We start from the raw sequence: 25147 nt of genomic DNA, 5'->3' as shown, positions 1-25147 counted from the left end.
GAAGTCATTTTGTGAATGTTATATAGCTAGAGAAAGAGGTCTAGCACAATGTCTGGGATATGCCATCTTCTTAGACATTAAACGATAAGATTAAGAAGATTAAGAGAGTTAGGAAGACATCTAGGAAAACCAACCAAATAGTGTTTCAAAAAGAGCATGGTCAGTTATGAGGGCAGCAACTAAGAGCTCAAACAAGGTAAGACCAGAGAAGTGGCTGCTGAATTTGGCAGCATGAGGATCGTTGGTGACTTTGACAAGTGAGGTGACAAACAAAATGGAGTCAGCTACTTTAGGCAACTCTGTTAGGATGTTTGCTGTGAATAGAACATCGTAATGGGGCAAAAGCTTTGGGGGCATAGTAGAGCCAAGAAGGGCTTCCTTAAAATATTTATATATAGGTGATAGGAGAGCAAGTTGCTTTTAAAGTTAATTTGTTGGGCGTATGACCAATATTTCAGGTGTTAGATATAGATATCTTCAAATCCAGCTATTGGAAAATTATGGATTATAAATCCTGCTCTTCCAGATATTCATTATTTGAATATACAGTGTACAATAAGGCAACTTCATAATGATAAAAATAAAAGACTAGTAACTCACTGCTATTTTATTTTATTTTATTTTATTTTTGAGACAGAGTCTTACTCTATTGCCCAGGCTGGAGTGCAGTGGCCGGATCTCGGCTCACTGCAAGCTCCGCCTCCCGGGTTCACACCATTCTCCTGCCTCAGCCTCCCGAGTAGCTGGGACTACAGGCGCCCGCCACCTCGCCCGGCTAGTTTTTTTTGTATTTTTTAGTAGAGACGGGGTTTCACCGTGTTAGCCAGGATGGTCTTGATCTCCTGATCTCGTGATCTGCCCGTCTCGGCCTCCGAAAGTGCTGGGATTACAGGCTTGAGCCACTGCGCCTGGCTGTAACTCACTGCTAAAAAGCAATGAAAAGCCTCCACTAACTCAAGACAATACTGATGATTCAAACATAAAGATACTTCCCAGTAATTCCAAGACTGTCATCTGTACTTTCCCTTTATGTATTAGGAGCTTTGCAAAGTTGCCCACATTGATGGCCAGACATTTAGGAAAATACTCAATTCCATCCTTTGTAAACTCCAGTAAGATACTGATTTTAGTTTATGAATAATACATTTACTAACCCTCATCAAGATTACCAGTGAGTAACCCTTACACCTGTTCAAAATGAAGGGCTATAGAAATAAGTGCCACCGTGAAGAAAGCAGTTATAGTTCATCCATGGGCCAAGGCAGTATGTAAAAGGATTTCATTTTTCTGATTCTTAACAATTCTGGTAAAAGGAAGTCAACATAAATGCTCTTAGGCAGGTTTTAAATAATCTTTGGATTTCTATGTCCCCCTTTAAAGACATTGGCCTAATTATTATGTAATTATTGGCCAAACCATTGATATTTACCTGAGAATTGGAATAAGTAATTTTGATGTCATTAAGTAATTCTGCTGCCTTTGTTGCAGTTGTTTCATTTCAGTTTCTTGAGTGATTGATCATGTGATCATGCTAACCATGTTTATATGCATCTACCTTAAAATTTTCCAATTTAGGCCGGGCGCAGTGGCTCACGCCTGTAATCCCAGCACTTTGGGAGGCTGAGGCAGGCAGATCACGAGGTCAGGAGATCGAGACCATCCTGCCTAACACAGTGAAACCCTGTCTCTACTAAAAATACAAAAAAAATTAGCTGGGCATGGTGGCGGGCACCTATAGTCCCAGCTACTTGGGAGGCTGGGGCAGAAGAATGGTGTGAACCCAGGAGGCGGAGCTTGCAGTGAGCCCAGATCGCGCCACTGCACTCCAGCCTGGGCAACAGAGCGATACTCCGTCTCAAAAAAAAAAAAAAAAGAAAAAAAAAGAAAAAAAAAATTTCCAATTTAAAAAAGGAAGTCTAATTATTTAGGACTAGTTCACAAAATTCATTCAGCCCTTCTCACAACCTTCTTGCTATGTTTATGAATGGTTTGGTAATTAAGCAGAACCTTGCTACTCAAAGTATGACCTTTAGATGACCACCAGGAAGCTTCTGGAAATGCAGATTATTGCAGTTCCCCCAAAACCCCCCAACAGAACCAGAATCTGTTACGCATATTAGAGTTTGAAAGTAAATAAGCAGATCACAGAGAGGAATGGGACAGTGGTGGTACCCTGGTATATAAATAAATTTTGACTATGCAATTTTATTGTTATTGTCTTCAGGAACAACTACAAAGATTACTCCTTGGAGTCCAGACTACACTTCAGAATTCAGGCAGCTCTTCACCTTTGGAGAAAACCTTCCTCAGATTGATCAGAACTTGAAGGATGGAATTTTCCCTCAATTAGCATCGGCAATCTGCTATAGATTCAACCTTATGTTAAAGTGGAAAAGTGATATTGTGAATAAGAGACAAAAAACTAATTTTATTGTCAATATTTTCTATCATCTGAGAGATTTGCTGTTGGTCTACATAATTTTTTTTCCTATGGAATGGCATTCTATATTATCTAGACAATTCTTATATTTTGCCTCCCCCCAAAAAATTTCATATTAGATTTGAATTGGGGGGTGAAGAAGTCTTTTGAAAGACTTGCAGATGCAATAGTCTAATTAGATTATTTATTTTTTTAATGTGGAAATTGATATTGTTTAGCAAATAGCTTACAAGTTGAGCCAATTTTAGATTTGTGGGTAGTTAAACTTTTGAGATATTTTGTTGCCTAGTATTTAAATTTCAGAAGATAAATAAATATCACTTACATTTAAAATAACTTAGCAGTGACCTTCAGAAGACTTCTGAAAAAGACAGTCTGAGAACATGAACACGGATGGGATGTAATGTACTTCGTGGGTTGAAGAGACCCGTGTCTATAAAGGATGATCCAGTATTCAGTTAATGGTTTTTTACTCTGATTAAAGGTGGTGACATTTTGGAGAGACTGATTTTGAATGTACTTAAGTCTATTATAATAACAAAATTCAAAAACCCCTGTGTATCTAATGGGAAGAAAGTGTCATATTTTAGGAATTTTTCTTAACCTTAGCAATGAGAGCCTGAAATACATACATAGATTATTTTTCTTCTAGGAAGTAAAGTTCCTGCTGCTTTAAATGATATGTAAAATATCAATAATTTTTACACTAAAGATGTTGGTAAGACCTAGTTTTCTAACCTCTCCAGCACTGTGACGTTTCCTTGTAGATATCTGGACCTTGCTTAGTCCCTTAGTTGGGAAACAGAATCAGGGCATGGAGCAGAAGAGAACTTGACACCCCGTATGGTCCTGATTCTGCTACCCGTTAGCGGTGAGTGAGGGGACCTTTAGGGAGTCTGCCGCGCCCTGTGTGTCACCATATTTTCTTCTTCTGTGAAATCTGGATTAAAGAACAGATGACTTTTCAAGGTCTCTTTCAGTTTTGTAACTGTGAGTCTATGTATTAGGTATTTATTTTCAACAAATGACTTTAAAATGTTGCATGCAAACCATTCCCACTTGGAGTGTTTTATTTTTCAGTCATCACCATTGTCCCCCATTCCCCACACGTATGTGTTGTGGCATCCAGAGTGAGGAAAGACAGTTCATGAGTCGATGAATCTGGGCCTTATTTCTGTTTCCATTTTGAGGAGTAACTTGTCACAGAAGCCTCTGCAGTTGAACAGAAGGAGCCACATATTGGGAGTCAGGAGTTCATCTCTGTGGGTTAATAGTTCCATGACACGGAGTAAGTAGCTCAGCTTTTCGTGGTTCAGTTGCCCCAGTGTGGATAGCGGCATAGTGTTTGGTACTTGTGAAGGCTTAATTAGATAAAACATGTGATAGCTTTTTGTTAACTGTAAAAGGCTATACAAAAGTATGAGTTATTATAATAATTATGGTTTTTTATGCCCAGATTACAGTATCGGCACAAAAGTATTGGCTGATATTGTGGTCTGTGTTGTAAAATGAAAGAAGCGTAGAAATTCAAATACTTTTCTGTGTATTCATGTGTTTGATGTTGACAGTAGGCTACCCAGGTTAGATGAACTTGCTCCTGCCGTTCCCTGCCACATGGACCTGTATCAAGTAGTTTCCCGGCCACATGGACATGTATCAAGCAGTGTGTGGCTTGTTTTCTTCAAGGTACCAATTCTTGACCGACACTGAGGATGTGTATCCAATGAAAGATGATTAATAGAACTCAAGTCAGAGTACCACCCCTTCAGATACTATGGTGGTAGATATCAATGTGTTATTAATAATACAACTTTAGGTACAGACAAAATAGAAAATAAAATTAACTGTCATTATAATTAGTAGTGGAAAATACATTAAAAATTATTTGTGTATAGCTTTGGAAAAAGTTTATAAAGTTCTTAGAAGAGCTTTGGTAACATTATTTTTGAAAGCAGACACCTACATTGTGACTGTGGGTATACTGAGCATATATTCTTACATTGTTACTGGGAGAAGCTGCAAGTCAGTGCTGCAAGTCAGTAAAAAAAATTCTCTTGGGTATAAAATGAAAGAATTTTAAGCTTAGAGTGGCCATTTTTATTTTAACTCTGCATTACTAAAAAATATAAAAGAAATTCATCTCCATATAAAAATCTTTTTTGTTATTTATATTTTGTTTTATCTTTATTTCCTATTCTTTATGGAGAGTATATCCAGTGGATCTTTTAGTACTGTAATATCAAAATGCTACAAATATTTGTGTTTCCTGCTATGTTCAAGATATTGTAGTAACACCAACTTCTTGTGGCATCAGCTAATACTGCATTTTGGAGTTATTAGGGTGTTCTGTGAAGAATGAATACTGGAGTGACAGTTTTATCTAGTTTTTTGAGGGGCATTTATGATGGGGTTGGGTTGCCCATTGTGTCTGACAGTGCAATTCCTGTACTTCCTGGCATAATTGCCTTTTTTTTTCCCCTTAACGGAGAGGCAGGGTTCTGATTGGTGCTGTATAAATTTAAGTAACATTGTGCTTTGTAGGAATGGTGACGAGGAAGGCGTGATTTCCCCTTGACAATGAATGAAAGGTGAACTGCATCAGCTCTTATCTGGACATATATGTTAATGTTTTCTGTGCTCCTTGATACAAGAAGTTTCCAAGTTATATAAGAAAATTAAGTCCATTGATCCTGTCTTTGTCCTCAGAAGGCAGAGATGAGACAAGTGGATAAAAGCTGTAGGAAGCTGAATTCCAGATTAATCAGTGCCAAGGAAGATTTTTCATTATCGGAAAACCCAACAGTCTAAAATCAATGACCAGTTCTTCTGCAAAGGGGTGAGTTTAAGCAGGGCTAATGTGACTGCCATTTCTGCCTGTCCTAGAAGCTTAGACTAGTTGAACTTTGAGGTCATTCTATGATTCTTCTATTAGGGCTTCAAATCAGTATCGAGTGTGTGAAGAAAAAGTGCTCCTCCCACTATTTCAAATAAAAGTGAATGTTTTCTCTTTCAAAGCTACTATTAGAGGTAGTTGTGATAGACACTAACAATCCCTGGTGTTAATACTTATGATTCCACTCCTTTATTTTATTTTATTTTATTTTAATTTTAATTTTATTTTATTTTGATGGAGTCTCGCTCTGTCACCCAGGCTGGAGTACAGTGGCACAATCTCAGCTTACTGCAAACTCCACCTCCCGAGTTCAGGCCATTCTCCTGCCCAGCCTGTAGCTTTGCTTAGCCAGGATGGCCTCGATCTCCTGACTTCATGATCCACTCCTTTTTAAAGTGAGTCTAGTCCGTCGATCTTCATAAATAGAAGGGTTTTTCCCCCAGCTTGGACATTAAAAATAATTTTTAAAAAGGTCTTTGTGGCCAACTGGAAAATCTTCTGGAATTATCTAATGCTTCATTCATTTTCCCCCCCTGTATTTCTGCTTTTTTTTTTTTCTCCTATTTGTATTCTCCATATTTAGAAATCTGAAATTCAAATACATTTAGTTAAAATAAGTTAATGAAGACTCCAGTGATGTTTTAATACCCTAAGATTTTGTGATTCCTCGGGCCTGGAATGGATCTTAGAAAATTACCTCGTCCTCATGAGCCTGTAAGCCGTATTGTTTTCCCTCAGCCTTGCTCTGTCCAGTACAGTAGCCCCTTGCCACACATGGCTGCGGAGCACCCGGAATGGCTTACAGCCCATGTGGGAATGGTGCTGAATGCTAACAGAGCATTCATTCATACGTGCTGCACTTCTTAAAGGCCTCCCAATAGCCTGCTTTCGGGAATTCTGGCTTTTACTTGCTGTCTACTATGATCACCTGATTTGTGCTTCACATACATATCTGTGAAGTTTGCTTTTTCTATTTAAGTGCCCTTATACTTTCATTTCATCATGTTTGTCTGCAGATAATCAATGTCATTGGCATATTTGAACATTATTCTGCCCTCCCTCCGCCAAACTCCTTATGTACTAGAATAAGAAATTTTATTTTTGAAATTATGATTTTAATTTGATTTTACAGACATTCTTTACTTTTTTACAAAGTACAGTTGTTAGAGTCATAGAAGAGTGATTCACATCTTTGAGAAGATAGATTTCATGATTAATATTTTTTTTTGAGACAGAGTTTCGCTCTTGTTGCCCAGGCTGGAGTGCAATTGTGCGATCTCGGCTCACTGCAGCCTCCGCCTTCTGGGTTCAAGCAATTCTCCTGCCCCAGCCTCCCAAGTAGCTGGGATTACAGGCATGTGCCACCATGCCTAGCTAATTTTGTATATTTAGTAGAGATGGTGTTTCTCCATGTTGGTCAGTCTGGTCTCGAATTCCCGACTTCAGGTGATCTGCCCGCCTCGGCCTCCCAAAGTGCTGGGATTACAGGTATGAGCCACCGTGCCTGGCCCAATATTTTCTAAGATAAAATTATTCTGAGAAATCTAGTGAAACCTTTTCAATTGCTTTGTTATTAATGTTTCAACATTGACTCTGTCAACTAGGCCAATATTACTATTTAAAGGTTTTTAGAGGCTGGCCATGGTGACTCATGCCTGTAATCCCAACACTTGGGAAGCCAAAGTGGGAGGATCACTTGGGACCAGGGGTTTGACGCCAACCTGGGCAATATAGTGAGACCCTGTCTTTACCAAAAGAAAAAAAAATTAGCTGTGCGTGATGGAGTACACTAGTAGTACTAGCTACTGGGGAAACTTAGGTGGGATAATCACTTGAGCCCAGGAGTTTGAGGCTACAGTGAGCTAAGATCATGCCACTGCACTCCAACCCAGGTGACAGAGTGAGACCCTATCTCAAAAAGAAGAAAAAAGGAAAAAAAAAAAAAATATATATATATATATAAAAAATAAAGATTTGTAGATACATGTTACCCACTTAGAGAATAATTTATTTTTGAATGTGTATGATACCTAAGTGATATGCATATATATAATTAAGACATTTTTAATCTCTTTAGATATTTCTTCATAAGATACATGTATCTATAGATAGCTATATACAGAACAACTTACAAATAATAAATAGACATTGTTTTATACAGTTCTTTCCAAAGAAATGCAGGATTTTTCTCCAAATCCTCCCTCCCCGAGTCCAGTTACTTACATATTTTTGTCTTTAAGTGTTAGATTACTTGTTTCTGCTGCCTACTGTTGTTAGTTTTGTCTTTTATACATTTGCTGTTAGATTTAGTTACTTTGAAATGTTGAACTTGAAATGTAATGAAAAGGGCACATGAGAATTCATCATCAGGGAAGATACCTTTTATGTTGAACAGTTGCTATCTGATCTTGACAGACTGTCCTCTTAGAGGACTGTTGAAGTCCATTCTAGTCATTTTGTAACTTAACTGCAGAAAGAAATGATGCAAGGACTGTTTAGTGGACTGAGATGGCTGAGCAGGTTCTTGGCCTGAATTATTGAGAGGAGATAGGTGGATCTAGCTTGAGAGGAAGTCTATGCCCCATTCCCTTCTGCATACAATGTACCCATGACATGTGTTTAGCATAGTAATACTGTAACAGGACATTGCATGGAGAAATCAAAGCAGCTGGCTTACTGTATTTAACTAAAAAGAATGCCTACAGATTGGATATTTAATAGGGAAAATCAGGGCACTTTAATAACAAATTTCATTATGTAAAACTTGTTGAATATTAACATACGATACACCTTGTATGTTAATGCTATAGTTTTTAGAAACACTAATTTAAACAACAAATTTAAGAGATGCTGGCATATCCCAGTGACACCTTCAGTTTTATTGCTGATTAATATTTTCTAGTAAATTAGTTTTAATTATTGGTAGTCTGTTGGGCACCATTTGTGAAAGAAATAAATTGGTCTCAGTGTAGCAGACTTATAGCCAAAAACTTTGAAAAAAGCATGAGTATAAGAAAGAATATTACTTATTTCATTTTTAAAGGAATTGTATTATTGTGAAGTGCTGCATGGTTGATATAGTTTGGTTGTGTGTCTACTCAAATCTCTTATTGAATTGTAGTTCCCATAATCCCCATGTGTCCTGGGAGGGACCCAGCGGGAGGTGACTGAATCATGGGAGCAGTTTCCCCCATGCTGTTCTCATGATAGTGAGTTCTCACAAGATTTGATGGTTTTATAAGGGGCTTTACCCCCTTTGCTCAGCACTTCTCTTTCCTACCACCCTGTGAAGAAGAAGGTGCCTTTCTTCTGCTTTGCCTTCCATCATTATTGTAAGTTTCCTGAGGCCTTCCCAGCCGTGCAGGATTGTGAGTCAGTTATACCTGTTTTTTAAATAAACTATCCAGTCTCAGATATTTCTTCATAACAGTGTGAGAATGGACGAATACAATGGTCTTACTCAATTTGAAGGTATGACGCTCTTTGCCTTGGAAATCATGTAGACATTTTAAGTCATTCCTATTTTTAATGTAGACAAACGTCCAGGTAGCAATTTTGGGGATAATAAATGAGTTCAGCTTTTTTTTTTTTTTTTTTCCTTGAGACAGAGTTCACTCTTGTTACCAAGGCTGGAGTTTAATGGCATGATCTTGGCTCACTGCAACCTCTGCTTCCTGGGTTCAAGCAATTCTCCTGTCTCAGCCTCCCAAGTAGCTGGGATTACAGGCATGTGCCACCACACCTGGCTAATTTTTGTATTTTTAGTAGAGACAGGGTTTCTCCGTGTTGGTCAGGCTGGTCTCGAATTCCTGACCTCAGGTGATCCACCTGCCTCAGCCTCCCAAAGTGCTGGGATTACAGGCGTGAGCCATCATGCCTGGCCAAGTTCAGCTTTTATTCACATTTTTTCCCCAAAGTGATGTATTTTTGAAAGTAGACAGTTACTTTCTATAGAGTGATTTGTTTTTTCTTTAAGAAAATAATTTACATAAACAGATTATGGTAAACATTTTGAATCTTAGGCTGTTGGTTAAATTTAATGGCTTATGCACTCTTGAGTTCTCTTTATTAATATTTGCAGAAGGAGAACATAATGTGTTTCACTGATATGTATGGTCCAGAAAAATTACTTAATTCTCAAAAATATGTTGCATTCTCATATTGTGTTAGGGAAAATTCCGTAAGTAGTCTGTTTTTTTTTTTTTTTTCTTTTGCTGACTGTTGACATCCAAACACCTGAATGAAAACTGACTCATTTATGTATTGGTGTCTAAAAATATTGATTTGCAGATGTTCATAGAACACTTGCATTTTTTGATTCAAGTTGCTAAATCAAATGTAAAGGCAAATATGTATATTTAATAAGTGAGAAGTATTTTCTTATTACTGAAATTTATTCTCAAAGCAAATGTATTTTGTAGATGTTTCATTTGGGAGATTTTGCTTTGCCTTAAAACATACAAAATAAATCTGTCTTGTGGTCTGCCCACCTAAAAACCTCTGTTAACTTCACATGTAGAAGGAGTTCAGAATTCTTTGATAATGTGTGGATTTCACTTTCATTTGTATTAAACAAAAATAAAATTAGAGGCCATAGCACTTTGTAAAGTAATGTGAAGTTTCTCGTTGAATCATCAAAGCTACCTGTATGTACTTTATAATTTAATGTTCTGTTAGTAAAAATTGTCAGCATTTTATCTTTTTCTCTTCTCATTACATTTTAGTCTCCTATCTTTCCCATTCTCAGCGGTCACAGTTTTGCAGAGCAAAACATTTTTAGAAACTGAAGATGTGCGAGTTCTATATAAAATGAATGTGTTAGTAACATCCATCTGCTGATCAAGTAGGCATTGGATCTGGTACTAGAAAGTGAAATTGATTGTAGCTATCAAAGCATTTTATCAATGTAAGTCAAGAAAAAAGAAGAAAACTGTGAACCTCTGATATTTTTAACATGAGAACTGTTCCCAATGAGTATTCTCTTGCTGATTTTGTGTTAATGTTATCATCTTTGATTTTTAAGCTAATGCTAATATAAAATCTAAAATTTCAACATGATGACAACAGTTCCTGTAGCCCAGTTTTACCATTGGGACGTTTTTGAAAACAGATGTCTTCTTAGAAATTGTATTTTTAAGTGCAAATAAATCATCCCGACTTGAAAGTCAACACATTTTATTTTTCATTTCGTAGTATTACAGAATACGCTGCATTTAGATACAGGTTTAATTTGCCAGATTTCCTCAGAATTCTATATTTTCATATTGCTACAACTGGTTTACTTAACATGCAATGGAATTGTTATTTAAATAAATTATGCTTGATGGAATTGCAGTCTTATTCTGGTTGGTCTTCATGTAGAAGCAGTACACGACATCTGTTTTGCTGGTCTTTAATTGTCAATGTGATATGAACTTGAATTTTTGTTTCTTGGTAAGCCTTTTTTTTTTTTTTTTAAATCATAACATACAGGTATGAAGGCCCTTCTCTGTACCGAGTTCTTGGCCAAGTCCTGGGCATGAAGAGATAAATGGGATGGTACAGTTGTCTCAAGGAAGGATGGCCTTTTCTATCATCTTTTTGTAATTTATTTAATAGCTCAAAGATTAGCTGCTGACATGTTCAGTTTAAGGAGGAATCTTCAGCATTCAGGGTATAGCGTAGTGGAAGAAGCAGTAGCCTCTGGGAATCAGGAGATCTATGTTTGAGGCTGGTTTTGGCTAGATTGTGGCCTATGTTCCCCCTCCCTAGCCATTAACTTCTCTGAACTTTGCCTAACCCAGCTGTAAAATGGGGACCATTCCACTACCTAATTCAGCTCTAAGGAGGATCAGAGGAGGGGGTATGCAAGACCACAAAGGGCTAATCCAACATTAAATTCTTCCCCTCCTCCCCTATGTGAGTTCGGGCGAACCGATGTCCATCACAAACCAGTCGTTTCTGTCAGTGGTTGGGTTTTCATGACGCGATTCAATAATCGAGGTTCTTTCAGTCTTGTGGCTCTGCTGTCTTCCCATATCTGCTAAGGTCACTGTGGTCTTTTGCATCAAGCTATTGAAGGGGACAAAGCATGGAGGGGTGTGTGAGGAAGGTGGTACATATCTGTTTAAGTTCCATTAGCTAGAACTCAGTCACTGCTTTACCTCATGACAAAATAGGCAGAGAAATGTAGTCTAGCCATGGGCTCAGAAAAAAGAGGCAATGCATATGGTGAACAGGTAGCTTGTCTCTGCCATGTTCCCACTTGGGCTGGGTCCACTATGATTCTCCCAGTGTGTCCTATGCTTTCCTGCTTGTCTTTCCTTTGTTCTTTGGCATGAGGAGCTTGATAGATTTATGAATGCATCAGTTACAACTTGGTGTAATCAACTTGAGCTTGTTTAAAAACAAAAACTTGAACAGCCATCTAGTAATGGATAAAGGGTGCCTGTGGAATTCAGGGGCAAGAATGTGGGAAATACTCAGGAAGTATTTAAATTCGGAATAGAAAAGCTTTGGAGACTTGGAGAGTATTTCTTCTGTCTCTCCTGTGCTTCCTGAAGAGACTTGATGGGAGGAATATATCCACAACAGCAAAGGCTTATCTTCCTCTCATGCTCCATCATCTATTTCAGGCCAGTGAGGGACCAACTCCACATTATCCTCACACAGGGCCCTGGATTGCCAGAGACTCCACTATCTGGAATGGAAAGAGGAAGGAGGCATAGTGTATATAAAATGGTCTTGTTGTAGGACTTTCTCCTTAGTTCTGTTAAAAGCTGGGTTCTTGTTACACTACCCTGAAAGATTAGGCTCGCAGACACTTTGAAGGGTGAGATGTCAGGGTTTATTAGGTGAAAAGGTTAAAAAAAAAAAGGGAAACAGGGACTCTAAGCAAAGCAAGAGTCCTGCTAGTAGGCTTCCCTCCTCACAGATTGAATCCCACATTCTACCCTGGAACAGGAGAGGCCAGGCTCCTCCCCACTGCAAATGGCCTGAACTTCCTGAGGCTTCACCCCAGTGCATACTCCTCCCAGTGCCCAGGCTGGTTAGAGGTTCTCCAGTGACCCCTTTTTACTGGCTGTCTTAGTCTTACAGCTTCCACCTAGAAGTGACTTATATTTCATGTCCAAAGCAAATCACACAGCTTTACCTAACTTCAACTGTGCAGGAAAGTACAATCCTAGTGTGTCTGGAAGAAGCACCAGAAGTAGATGGTGAATAGCACAAATGACTATCTTTCTGGTTGCCAGATATCTGATTCACTCTTTTTCCTGCAAACAAAATACACTCACTTCTGCACCAAGGAATATAACAACAACAACAAAAAATTCCTTCTGGGGCTGTGCGCAGTGGCTCACGCCCGTAATCCCAGTGCTTTGGGAGGTTGAGGTGGGCAGATTGCCTGAGGTCAGCAGTTCGAGACCAGCCTGGCCAACGTGGTGAAATGCTGTCTCTACTAAAAATACAAAAATTCGCTGGGCATGGTTTCAGGCACCTGTAATCCTAGCTACTCGGGAAGCTGAGGCAGGAGAATCGCTTGAACCCAGGAGGCGGAGGTTGCAGTGAGCCAAGATCGCACCATTGCACTCCAGCCTGGGCGACAGTGAGACTCTGTCTCGGGGGGGAAACAAAATCCCTTCTGGTTGTGACATCTCTGTGACATGCCTTCTTGTCTTATTTTGAATCCAAATGTGGCTGCAATTGATCTGGACACCGTGAACTAAACAGTTATTTGCCCTCAACACACAATGTACTGGTTTCTGTGGTTTGAATGTGCTCCCCAAAACTCACTGAAATTTAATTGCCATAGTGATCGTATTAAAAGGTAGGAGTGTGAAGAGGGCCCATCCTCATGAATGGATTAATGTTATCTTGGGAGAGGGTTTGGTATTGCAGGAGTGGGTTTTTGTGAAAGCAAGTCTGGCCCTCTCTTGCTCTCTTACTTTCTTGCTTTCTTGTACTCTCTTGCCCTTTTCCCTTCCACTTTGGGATGACACAGCATGAAGGCTCTTGCCAGATGTGGGCCCCTTGACCTTGGACTTCCCAGCCTCCAGGACTAAGAAATAAATTTGTTTGTAAATTACCCAGTTGGTGGCATTCCATTATAGCAACACAGAATGAACGCTGGTTGAACAGAAGTGGGATAACCACAATGAACACTCCCACTTAGAAGGTGAAAAGTGAAGCCTGGGAAGCCACAGTGAGCACTGGTCTGTGACGATTCTGAAATCTCTCGTTTTGAGCTTCCATAGCTTGAGAATAGAGAATGTTCTTTGATTGGGCCTTGAGCCCATTTCCTGGAGTAGTGCTCTTGTTCATTAGTCTCTGTGGCATCTGGGTTCACCTTTTGAGAGATTTTTTTTCTTCTGTAATTTTTCTTGGCCGTATCTGAAGAGACTGTCAAAGAAATTGCCCTCCCCAGGAGCAGAACAATTTTTCTCAACTTTTCCTGCCTCACACAGGGGCCAAAGGATCATTTTAAGTTTCAAAAAATCAGCATTTTTCAGTGCAGGTGGTTCTCCAGTAGTACAATTCTCTAAAAAATTTATTCTATTTGATACAGTGTCATATGCCAAATAACCACACCACAGTATGTCTAAGACATTACTCATTCCTGTTGCCTTAATTAATGAAACTTAATATTAACTTGAACCAATACCATCTCTGGACTGATTTCTGTATTAATTAGAATGGGCTAGGATATGCCACAGTAACAAACAGCCCCACACGTCTCAGTGGCTTAAAATAACAGTTTTTTTCTTGCTCACACTACATGTGCATTTTTGGTCAGTAGAGAACCTTGTTCTGCACTGTGGAGGCCATTGGATCCTCACCACGTAGAATTAAACTCATTGCCATGGCAAAGAGAAGCTTGGCGAAAGAATTCCTTTATTGAGGTGTAATTTAAATGCCATTACATTTACTCCTTTTGAAATACAGGTCTACATAAAATGTGTACTTTTGTGCAGCCATCACCATAATCCAGTTTTAGAACACACCTCAAAATTTCCCTCTTTTTGTCAATCCCTAAACTCAACCTCCTAGGCCTAGGCAAACACTGACCTATTTACAGCTATAATTTTGCCTTTAATACAAAATTTACTTTGTATTAAAATACAAAATAATGAGTGTTAGCTCATTGTGGTTTTTGATTTGTATTTTTCTTTTTTCTTTTCTTTATTTTTTTTTTGAGATGGAGTCTCACTCTGTCACCCAGGCTGGAGTGCAGTGGTGTGGTCTCAGCTCACTGCAACCTCTGCCTCCTGGGTTCAAGCAATTCTCCTGCCTCAGCTTTCCAAGTAGCTGGAATTCAGGCATGCGCCACCACACCCAGCTAATTTTTGTATTTTTAGTAGAGACAGGGTTTCATCATTTTGGCCAGGCTGGTATCAAACTCCTCACCTCAGGTGATCCACCCATCTCAGCCTCCCAAAGTGCTGGGATTACAGGCATGAGCCATCACTCTGGCCTGATTTGTATTTTTCTAATGACTAATGATATTGAGCATTTTTCACATACTTTTTGACCATTTATATATTTTCTTTGGAGAGAAAAAGCTATTCAAAGCTTTTGCCCATTTTAAAATTTGGTTTTCTTACTAGATCTTTATCAGATACGTGATTTGCAAATATTTTGCTCTGTGATTTGTCTTTTCATTTTTCTGATAGTGTCCTTTGACAAAGGTTTTAAATTTTTGTGAGGTCCAATTTATCTGCTTTTGTTTTTGTTTTTTTGGTTGCTCGTGATTTTAGGATCATACCTAAAAATCCATTGCCTAATCCAAGGTCATACAGATTATACTTAGTTTTCTTCTAAGAGTTGTATAGTTTAACTCTTAAGTTTGGGTTCTTGATCCAGTTTGAGGTAATTTGAGTATATGATATGAGGTAGAGGTTCAACTTCATTCTTTCGCATGTGGATATACTGTTGTCCCATCACCATTTGTTGAAAATCATATTGACTTTTAAAGCTTCCATCCATAATTTTCACATGGATCATTTCCATTCATATTTCATTGGTCTAAGCAAGTCATGTGGTTATGCCCAGATTCAAGGGGACAGGAGGTACAATTCTGCCATACCTATCCATGGTTCTGAGTTCACATATGTGACTCTCTTTCTCAGTACAGGTTCCAAGTCCTCATAGGGGGAGTTTTTATTGGCCTAGCTTGGGAGAGGTGTGGTGACCCTCCCTTCAAATAATTGTGACTAAGAGAACAGGGTCATTTGGAACAAACATGGCTGCTGGAAGTTCACCCTATGAGTGGTGAGTGAGACAGTTAAGGGTAAGTGGTCATTATAACCCAGGTAAGTTACCCCCAAAATATCATCTATGATTTGGAATCTCACTCTGGTTTAGGTTCTTTGAAAAGTGATCCACAGCTATATGTTCCCTGATTACACTTTTGTTTAGCAAATATTTATTGAGTTCCTACTATTTCCTGTCAGACGGCTCCAGGCACTTGGAAAATACTAGTGAATAAACAGATTGCATCCTTCATGGAGCTTATATTCTAATGGGATGGGTCAGGCATTACACAATAAACAGGATGAGTAAATTATATAATGCAGGAGTTGGCAATTTAAGGCCCTCAGGCAGACTGCCTACTATTTTTATTTTTTTACTTTATTTTATTTTATTTTATTTTTATTTTATTTCATTTCATTTATTTCATTTCTATTTTATTTTATATTTTATTTTATTTTATTTTATTTTTATTTTTATTTATTTTATTTTATGAGACAGAGTTTTGTTCTTGTCGCCCAGGCTGGAGTGCAATGGCGTGATCTTGGCTCACTGCAACCTCCGCCTCCCTGGTTCAAGCGATTCTTCTGCCTCAGCCTCCTGAGTAGCTGGGATTCCAGGTGCCTGCAACCACGTCCAGCTAGTTTTTGTATTTTTAGTAGAGGCAGGGTCTTGCCATGTTGGCCAGGCTGGTCTTGAACTCCAGACCTTGGGTGATTCACCCACCTCGGCCTCCCAAAGTGCTGGGGGCTACAGGCGTGAGCCACCGTGCCCGGCCAAGATTGGCTACTTTATAAGTAGTGTTCTAGAACACAGTCATGCCCATTTATTTACATATTATCTACAGCTGCTTTCTCAATGCACCAGCAGAGTTGGATAGTTGGAACAGAGATCTAAGGCAAACAAACTTAAAATATTTACTATCTGACTTGTTAAGAAAACATTCGCTGACCCCTAAATAATCTGTAGAAGGTGATAGGTGCATTTGAAAATAGAAAAAGTATCCAAGTAAGGGGACCTGGGGATGCTGAGGTAGGGGAGAATATCAGTCGTAGTTTTTTTTTTTTGAGACAGAGTCTTGCTCTGTCACCCAGGCTGCAGTGCAGTGGCCGGATCTCAGCTCACTGCAAGCTCCGCCTCCCGGGTTCACACCATTCTCCTGCCTCAGCCTCCCGAGTAACTGGGACTACAGGCGCCCGCCACCTCGCCCGGCTAGTTTTTTGTATTTTTTTTGGTAGAGACGGGGTTTCACCGTGTTAGTCAGGCTGGTCTCGATCTCCTGACCTCGTGATCCGCCCGTCTCGGCCTCCCTAAGTGCTGGGATTACAGGCTCAGTCGTAGTTTTAAAAAAGATGGTTACAGTTGGCTTCATCAAGAAGGTCAAGTTAGAGCAAAGACTTGACAGAGGGGAGGGAGCTAAATTGGTATCTGGGGGAAGAGCATTTCAGGAAGAAAACAAAAGCCCATACAAAGGCTTTAAGAAAGGGTGTGCCAGGGGCCGGGCACGGTGGCTCATGCCTGTAATCCCCACACTTTGGGAGGTCGAGGCTGGTGGATCACGAAGTCAGGAGATCAAGACCATCCTGGCTAACATGGTGAAACCGTGTCTCTACTGAAAATACAAAAAAATTAGCTGGTCATGGTGGTGGGCACCTGTAGCCAGTAGTCCCAGATACTGGGGAGGCTGAGGCAGAAGAATGGCGTGAACCCAGGAGGCGGAGCTTGCAGTGAGCCGAGATCACACCACTGCACTCCAGCCTGGGCGACTGAGCAAGGCTCCGTCTCAAAAAAAAAAAAAAAAAAAAAGGTGTCCCAAATTTGTTTTGAGGACATCAAGGAGATCATGTGACTGGCATGAGGGACTGAGGGGACAGTAGCAGGAGATGAGTCACATAGGTGGTAAGTACTGACTAGAGTCAGATTTTACTCTCCTTGCAAGCTAACAAGGTTAGCCTGCACAGTTTTGTGGATTCTGGCAGAAGACATGAGAATCCTGGGTCAGAGACAAAAATGCTTTATTACTCATGGCTCAAGAAGAAGCATGAACACTGGCATATTTGTGCCAGTTCCCCTTGCCTGCGAAGTCCCACAAGGGTGATGTGGAGGGGCTCAGGTGGCTGCTGCACCCTCAATGGGTTTGTGTCACAGCAGAGGAGCCCCCAAGCTCAGGGAACCTGAATCTTTTTTTTTTTTTGAGATGGAGTTTCACTCTTTCTCCCAGGCTGGAGTGCAGTGGTGTGATCTGGGCTCACTGCAACCTCTGCCTTCCGGTTTCAAGTGATTTGCCTGCCTCAGCCTCCTGAGTAGCTGGGATTACAGGCACCTGCCACCAGGCCTGGCTAATTTTTGTATTTTTAGTAGAGACAGGGTTTCACCATGTTGACCAGGTGGTCTCGAACTCCTGACCTTGTGATCCATCCTCCTCGACTTCCCAAAGTGCTGGGATTACAGGCATGAGCCACCATGCCTGGCCAAACCAGAATCTTTTATAACAGACTGCAAGCAAACTTTCTTGCCCTTTCCTCGGAAGATAGACATTCTCTTTGCCTCACACTAAACAGTAAGCAAATCTGCCTTCTTCTTTGGAGGGAGACACTACATCTTCCAAAGCTGCTCATTCTAAACAGTTTTGAAGCGCTAGTCTGGAACAAAGCCAGTCAGTGCCTTTTCCTTTGAGACATGCAGAAAAGCAAGAGACCTATAATATTGTCTCCTAATGGCAGGTTTAAATGTTATCTTCAGAAGGTAACGGGCCATTTAAAAAACTTTGACTTTTACCCTGACTGAAATGAGGAACCATTGCAGGTTTCAGCAAAGGAGTGGCATGGGCTAACGTGTTTTGAAAAGACTGGATGTTGAGGGTAGGGTGAGGTGGATGAGGTAGAAGCAGGAGACGAGGCCATCACAGTGACCCAGACACTAGTATGATGTCTGGGGTTTGGGCCTGAATGACCAGAAGGATGGAGTTGCATCAGCTGAGATGGGCAAATTGGCAGACTGAGTAGGTTTTGGAGGAATGCTCAGAAGTCATTATGGACATAATGAGTTTAAAATCCTTATTAAGGATCGTATAAGACATCTTGATGTTGAGAGGAGAGCTAGATAAATGACACTGGAATTTGGAAGAGAGGCTTGGGTAGAGATAAAAATTGTGAGTCTTTGGTATACAGATGGCACTGAAAAGCCACGTGACTGAAGACTTACGAGAAAACCTCGGGAAATGCCTCTGATATTTCAACAGTAATTACGATTTTGGGTGAAATACATGTTCTGTTCACCCTCAAAGCTGAATTAAGCCTGCTAAGATTCAGATTGGATAAAATGTAATATGGATGAAAAATACTAAGCACAAACTTAAAAATGAGGTCTTCTGATAAAACAATTAGGGCCTTTGTCTGACTTTTTGTAGACTTCCATATAGCTAAAAAAGGCAAAGTGTCATTTGAGCTTTAGAGGAAGGGGAGAGGAAGCCAAGCGTAAGATCTCAAATTTTAATTAAGAAAATTTGACAATGTTAAACAAGAAGCAGCTGCGAGTGGGGAGATTTGTGTGCATTTTTAGCCCTGCTTTGAAAGCCTCAGATTGATTGTCTTTGGAGCAGAATGGAGCAAATTGTCACAAATCTTGTTTTCTGAGAAACCAGTTATGTCAACATTACAGCATGCCGCAGCCAGCATGCCAAAAATAACACGAAAAGGAATGGCTGCAAATCTATTTAGGATTAAGCCGGTAATTATTGCGTTTGTGATCATTTCCAAGAATTGTTCCTACCCAAATATTAAATGGAAAATAAGAGCTCATTCTAGCCCTGAAAGTTTTCCATCTTATTTTTTTTCTTCACGTACTAAAGATTTATGTTAATAAACTATTAATAGTTTTAAACAGAGCACTTCTATGTTGAAATTAAAAGCAAAGCCATTTTAATAATATGTTGGAGCCTTTATGTTTTTCTTTATTAAAAGAGAAAAACATTTCTCTTTTTTTCTTTTTATTTCTGTGTCTGAAGTTACTTATAACACTAAAACTTCTTAAAACCCAGATTGAAGGCATGTGTTGATTTAAAGTCTTGAGACACCAACTATTTTCTGATCTCCTCTACATTATTAAATAAACAAATCTTAATTCATCCAAAATTCTAGTTGGCAAACTCTGGGTGACCATGGAGATTAGAGTGGTGATAATGGGACTGGTGTAGTGAAGGAGCTAACCTCTCTTTAATTTGGCTATTAAATGGCTTCTCCAAAAAGAGATGGAATCCCTTATTTCAGGAAAATATATTTTAAAAGAATGATTACAGCATAATTATTTTAAAAATACCCTTTAATATTTATCTGGCTTCTTCTTCCCCTGTTCCCATATTCCCCCTACAAGTTAGGTATGTCAGCAGATGGTGTAAATATTTATAGTACTCATTAATCTATTAAGAAATGTATATTCTGACATTTTAGTGCCATGGGGATTCTTTTTTTTTTTTTCTCTATTTTTTGTCTGAGATTTACGCATAACTTTTATCCAGTAGGAAGAAGAACATATTCTTCTCCTACTCTTTCTCACCCAGGTGAACTTCCTAAGACCAAATCACACAAGTTTGACCACAAAAGATAACTTACTGACTAGCTGTCAGAAAGATGAATGCTTCCTTTAAAAATAGCAGTGTGGTGTTCCTTGTCAACAAAATTGGGGCTCTTAGAAAGGTTGCTATAGGCCTTATGGTTAGGACCGTCTGGGTAGGTTCAGCTCATTTGTAGAACAAAGATTTCTGTTGCAATGCTCTTTTAGCCATCCAGCTTCATTCATTTTAAGGGCCAGACCTTGTTCTTCAGCCATTTGGCAATCTGTGTATGGAGTACTGGATACAATATGGTTTAGTGCAGTGGTTCCCAACTGTTCACATCTTAAATTCTACAAATCTTTTTTCAGGGAATGGGGAGGACGGGGTGGAGAGGCAGCACCAAAGCTATTTTTACCTGTTATTGCTGTCTGAGCAGAAAGTGAGATGGCGTGAGGGTGCAGGGAGGGACAGTATTTCAGATTGGAGCAACACCCTGTGCCTTTAGTATGCTCTCCCCCTCATCTTCCTAGATGAGCTCTGTGTCCCTAGACTTAGTTTACAAAAACTCATAAAAAATAGCAAGTGTCCGTGATTTTGATTATCAAAATAATCCTTGGCTGGGTAATCATTCTTGGGTGATATTGTTGGGTTGAATGAGGGGACTGAGGGAGCACAAAATCTCAATAGCTGATACTAAAACCCTGTGTCCCCCATTTGGTCATGGAGCAACAAGTCAATGCCAGGTCAACAGAATCTTCTATACTTAAAATCCATTTTCGTGGCTCTTATACAAGCCACTGGGAAGCCCACACATTCAACATTTGTTCCATTTTTCCTTCCAGATTTTCTTTTCCCACATCCCCCATAGTGATTTTTCCATTAACATTTGATGCTCAATTTTCATTTTCCCTAACATCGGTCCCTGGAAGTCTTCCAAAATCTTAGGAAGCATAATAGATTTGATTTCATCTTGTTCCTTTCTCACCTGTTTTTTTAAATAAATCTGGTTTCTTTATTTGAGCAATTTTCTGCCCTCAAAAGGAAGACTCTTTAAAGCTTAGTCCAAAGAAAAAAGACTCCTATTCCAAGGCCAGCAAATTTCTTCCTCCACTTGGCCTCTAGCAGCCAGCCAGCCACCAACTGGCCTCTTGTTACAGCCTTTTGTTGACTCTTATGGATGCTGCTAACAGTCTTCAGCTTTCTAGCCACTTTTAGCTCTTCTGACAGTAGCCCCTTTTTGGGAAGGACCTGGAGATGATGCTAAGACTGCTTTGTTCCCTATCTCTGTTGGATGTGTTGCAATAAAACCACACAGGTAATTCACATTTGAGCTGGCGATTAAACTCAGGTTGGGCTTCCAAGCTGTCACTTGGGACAGTCATTGAGGTTGTGCTTCTTTATCCTGGGTTGTGACTTGGACATTTGTTTAGCCTTAAAACAGGATTTAAAATGACCAAAGTAGATGCTGTTGGACTTAGCCTTGGCAAACTTAGGAAGGTATGTCTTGCTTTCAGTCTTCACTGGCTGAGAATCAGAGATAGAAGGAAAACTGGGAACTTCTTAGGCCTTTCATCCCATCCTGAAGTCTCTGGGTTCAGACCTCAGTTCGTGTGTAATGTGGACAATTGATGATTGCAATGGATGTCATTTTGTTGTGTTATTCCAAGCAAATGTACACTTTTTTCTTCTCTATGGTATATTTTATTTGTTTTGTTATACCAAAATGTTCAAATAATGTTGAGTATGAATGACCAGGCACCTACTAAAATAGGAAGGGTTTTAAATGGTAGGCAATTATACAAAATTAAAAGGATGAAAATGGCAATTAATGGAAGAAAACACAGATACCAAAAATGAAATATTAAGAGTAGAAAGTCTGCTAATAGGACATTCCATTCTTTAGTTTGGGGAAAGGCCCTCATGCAACATTTTCTGTACATTTCCAGTGGGCATAGATCTAAAACTTCTTTTCTGAGTAGGCCTAATTCAGAGAACCCAGCTTATTAGATACAAGTTCAATAAAACCAGCTTCATAGCCATTTACCTCCACCCCTTGACTGAGTGCGGAAAGGGAAAAAGGAAGGAATTAAGGTCCCAGCACTCATGCTTAAAGGCCAAGAACTGCATTGTGGAGATCTGTCTGGGGAGGGTGGCTGTCATGCTGCAAACCTCAGAGGTGGGCACTGTCAGCCCCATCTGCTCAGGAGGCACAACAGTGCTGCTGGTGGGATTTTGGGCAGATCATGCAACAGCATGGACCAGAGTCTGTTATTTCCAGATGCCCCAGGGGAAGGCCAGAGAAGGGCTCCTTTTCTGAGTGAGGATGACTGGGGGTAGGCAGGGCACTTATGTAAAGTGGCTAGGCTTTATTGGAGCAGACCAATACAAAAAAAGTACCAAAAAACCCAGTTTCACTAATAATTCAATGACATTCCACTCATTGCACTTTAATCAATAAAGTATCTTTGATATTTTTTGCGAATACTAAACCCTACGTAGACTTGAGTCAATTCAGAAGATAGTCTGTTGGCCAAAGGGCAAAATCCACAGCACCAGGTAGTATTTGCTTGAAGTTCCAAGGCGCCACAAGAGATTGCTTTCCCCCAAGATTACCAATGCAGTGTGTATATGTGTGTGTGTTCTTGTATGCACACATAGCACACAGAGGACGAGTTTCTTTGCCTTATGCAGAAATATTCTGATTGTTTCAAGATCGAATGAGCTTTCCCACTTTCTCACCTTGTCTTCCACCTGTGTGAAGTTCATCCATGGGAGGGGCTGCTCCACTGAAAGTCTCCCGTTTGATTTTGGAGCTGCAGGAGCAGCAGGCTCAGGCAGGTGCCTCAATCCACTTTGCTAAGCTTTCTGTCTCCAGACAACTTGGCATGCTGCAGCAGGGGCAAAACACTGACGTCCTCTTTCCATTTTTTTTTTTTTTTTTTGAGATGGGGTCTTGCTCTTGTAACCCAGGCTGGAGTGCAATGGCACGATCTCAGTTCACTGCAACCTCCGCCTCCTGGGTTTAAATGATTCTCCTGCCTCAGCCTCCTGAGTAGCTGGGATTACAGGCACCCACCACCGTGCCCAGCTAATTTTTGTATCCCTAGTAAAGACGGGATTTTGCCATGTTGGCCAGGCTGGTCTCGAACTCCTAACCTCATGATCTGCCCAGCTTGACCTCCCAAAGTGCTGGGATTACAAGCATGAGCCACTGTGCCCAGCCCTCTTTTCCTTTTTCAAATGTCAATGGAAAGTTGATTGGAAAGGACAATTTGGCTACCTTTTGGTACCCTACAGGATTACCTTTATATCAATCATTTGCTGATTCAGGGACTTTCAGAACTTTTGTGGTCTCTTGCAGACAGCCTTGGCAAAACATGGACCTTCAGTATGTGTTGAATGAACCCACGGATTGCTGGTGTCAGAAGACCTTTTCTGGACTTGCCTCTGCGGGGGGACCTCAGGCTGTGTTGCCTTCTGGGAGGGTCACATAGAATAGACAGAAGAGAGAAATCTAAAAGATTCTTATGGGTTTAACACGGGACTAAACCTTAGCATAGAGAGGGGAAGGTTGCAAGTGGAGGCAGTTTCCTCACCAGGACAGTGGCTGGGCAGAATGGTTTCACAGAGCAAGGTGAATAGACTGAGTGGAAGATGATGGAGATTGCTGAGGACATGAACTCATGCCGCATCTCTTATGGCAGAGTGTTGGTGCTGCCATTTGAATATTAGTCAGTGTTCAACAGAAATCACTCTAGGTACTTTAAGAAGAAAAGAATTTAATACAGGAAATTAGGAGCTTACAAAATCATTAGAAGTGTTGGTCAAGTAGGTTCCAGGTGTGGCCTCCAGGAATGTTCCTGGGCAGGGGTGCCTGAAGTAGTCCACCAGGGCAGACGTATTCGGGCAACCTGAACATCTGGCACAATGGCAGGGGTAGAGGGGGAGGCAATTCCTACCAGGAAAATAGCAGCTTTCAGCTGGGTGACTAAGAGGCCATGACAATCCCCTTAAGATTTGTGGGTAGTTCCGTGACTCCTGGCACCTTCCTTGGTATCGGAAATCCCTGTCTCACAACACTTCCTGGTAGCAGCTTTGAGGGAGAAGGGTGGCAGGCTGGTGGGAGGAGGGTATTTGCCTGCTACTTTCTCCCCAGAAGTGTTCATGGCTACAGTCATCACGTGGGCTTTTTTGTAGGCATGTGAAGGTAGATGGGGAATTAAGGGTTGCCTTTCCCTGGGACCTCCAGTTCCCTTTGGTGGTGCTGGTGAGTTCAGGACCAGCCTCTAGCACAATGAGTGTGTGGCTTGTGGGGGTAGCAATCCTGGTGAGCCACTCAGAGGTATTTATGGACTGACTTCTTCTAACTCTCTCAAGTTCCTGTCTGTCTGTTAAGTCTTGGCACTGGCCACAGGTCAGGAAGCCACATGATCACATTAAGAGGGCAACTTCCTAGCTAGACCAGGGGTAGTTGCCCTGAAGCAAGACCATGTCAGTGCCTGCTTTAAACTCTCCCATAGGTTTCAATCTGCATAAGGCAAAAATCTAAGCTCGTTATATGGCCTCTAAGGCTCTATTTGATCTGGGCCTGCCTAAGTCCAACTTCAACTTCTTCTATTCTTCCTTGATCACTTTGTCCCAGCCACACTCCCTTCTCCCTATTCCTACCAACTGGGCTCACCTCATAGTCTTTGCACTCATCCTTTGCTGTGCCTGGAGTTGACTTCCCTCAAGTCTTTGCTTGGTTCACTTCTTCTCATCAGTTGAGTCCAGCTGTCACCCCCTCAGAGGTTAGAGTATCTAGTTATTCCTTAACAAAAAAACGGGTGAGTCCTGTATGAGGAAGGTCACAAAATTTAGTGGGAGGCATAGTAGAAGATTTGAATAAAACAAGAGAGACCATATCTGTGGATAGAAAGCCAAAATATTGCAAATATATCAATTTTTTCCAAATCAATTTCCCATCTTCAATCAAAATGCCAGCAGCATGACAAGTAGATTCTAAAGTTGAGAGTGAAGAATAAGCAGCAATAAG

The 25147-nt window shown here is 40.4% G+C and overlaps 1 protein-coding gene across 5 annotated transcripts in view; it reads left to right on the top strand.

Annotated features, from left to right (window-relative positions):
- The window catches only part of TTC39B (tetratricopeptide repeat domain 39B), a 145601-nt gene extending 135099 nt beyond the window's left edge, over window positions 1-10502 (top strand). For all 5 annotated transcript variants that reach the window (XM_003911696.3, XM_021927494.2, XM_009188739.4 and 2 more), the window contains one exon: window positions 2225-10502. In XM_003911696.3, coding sequence (XP_003911745.1) covers window positions 2225-2315 — 91 coding nt within the window. In that variant the 3' untranslated portion in view covers window positions 2316-10502. The remainder of the gene's footprint in view (window positions 1-2224) is intronic.
- The last annotated feature ends 14645 nt before the right edge of the window (window positions 10503-25147 follow it).

This window comes from Papio anubis, chromosome 13 (assembly GCF_008728515.1).
Source record: "Papio anubis isolate 15944 chromosome 13, Panubis1.0, whole genome shotgun sequence".
Classification (NCBI taxonomy): Eukaryota; Metazoa; Chordata; class Mammalia; order Primates; family Cercopithecidae; genus Papio; species Papio anubis.
This window is presented reverse-complemented; position numbering and strand designations above follow the sequence as displayed.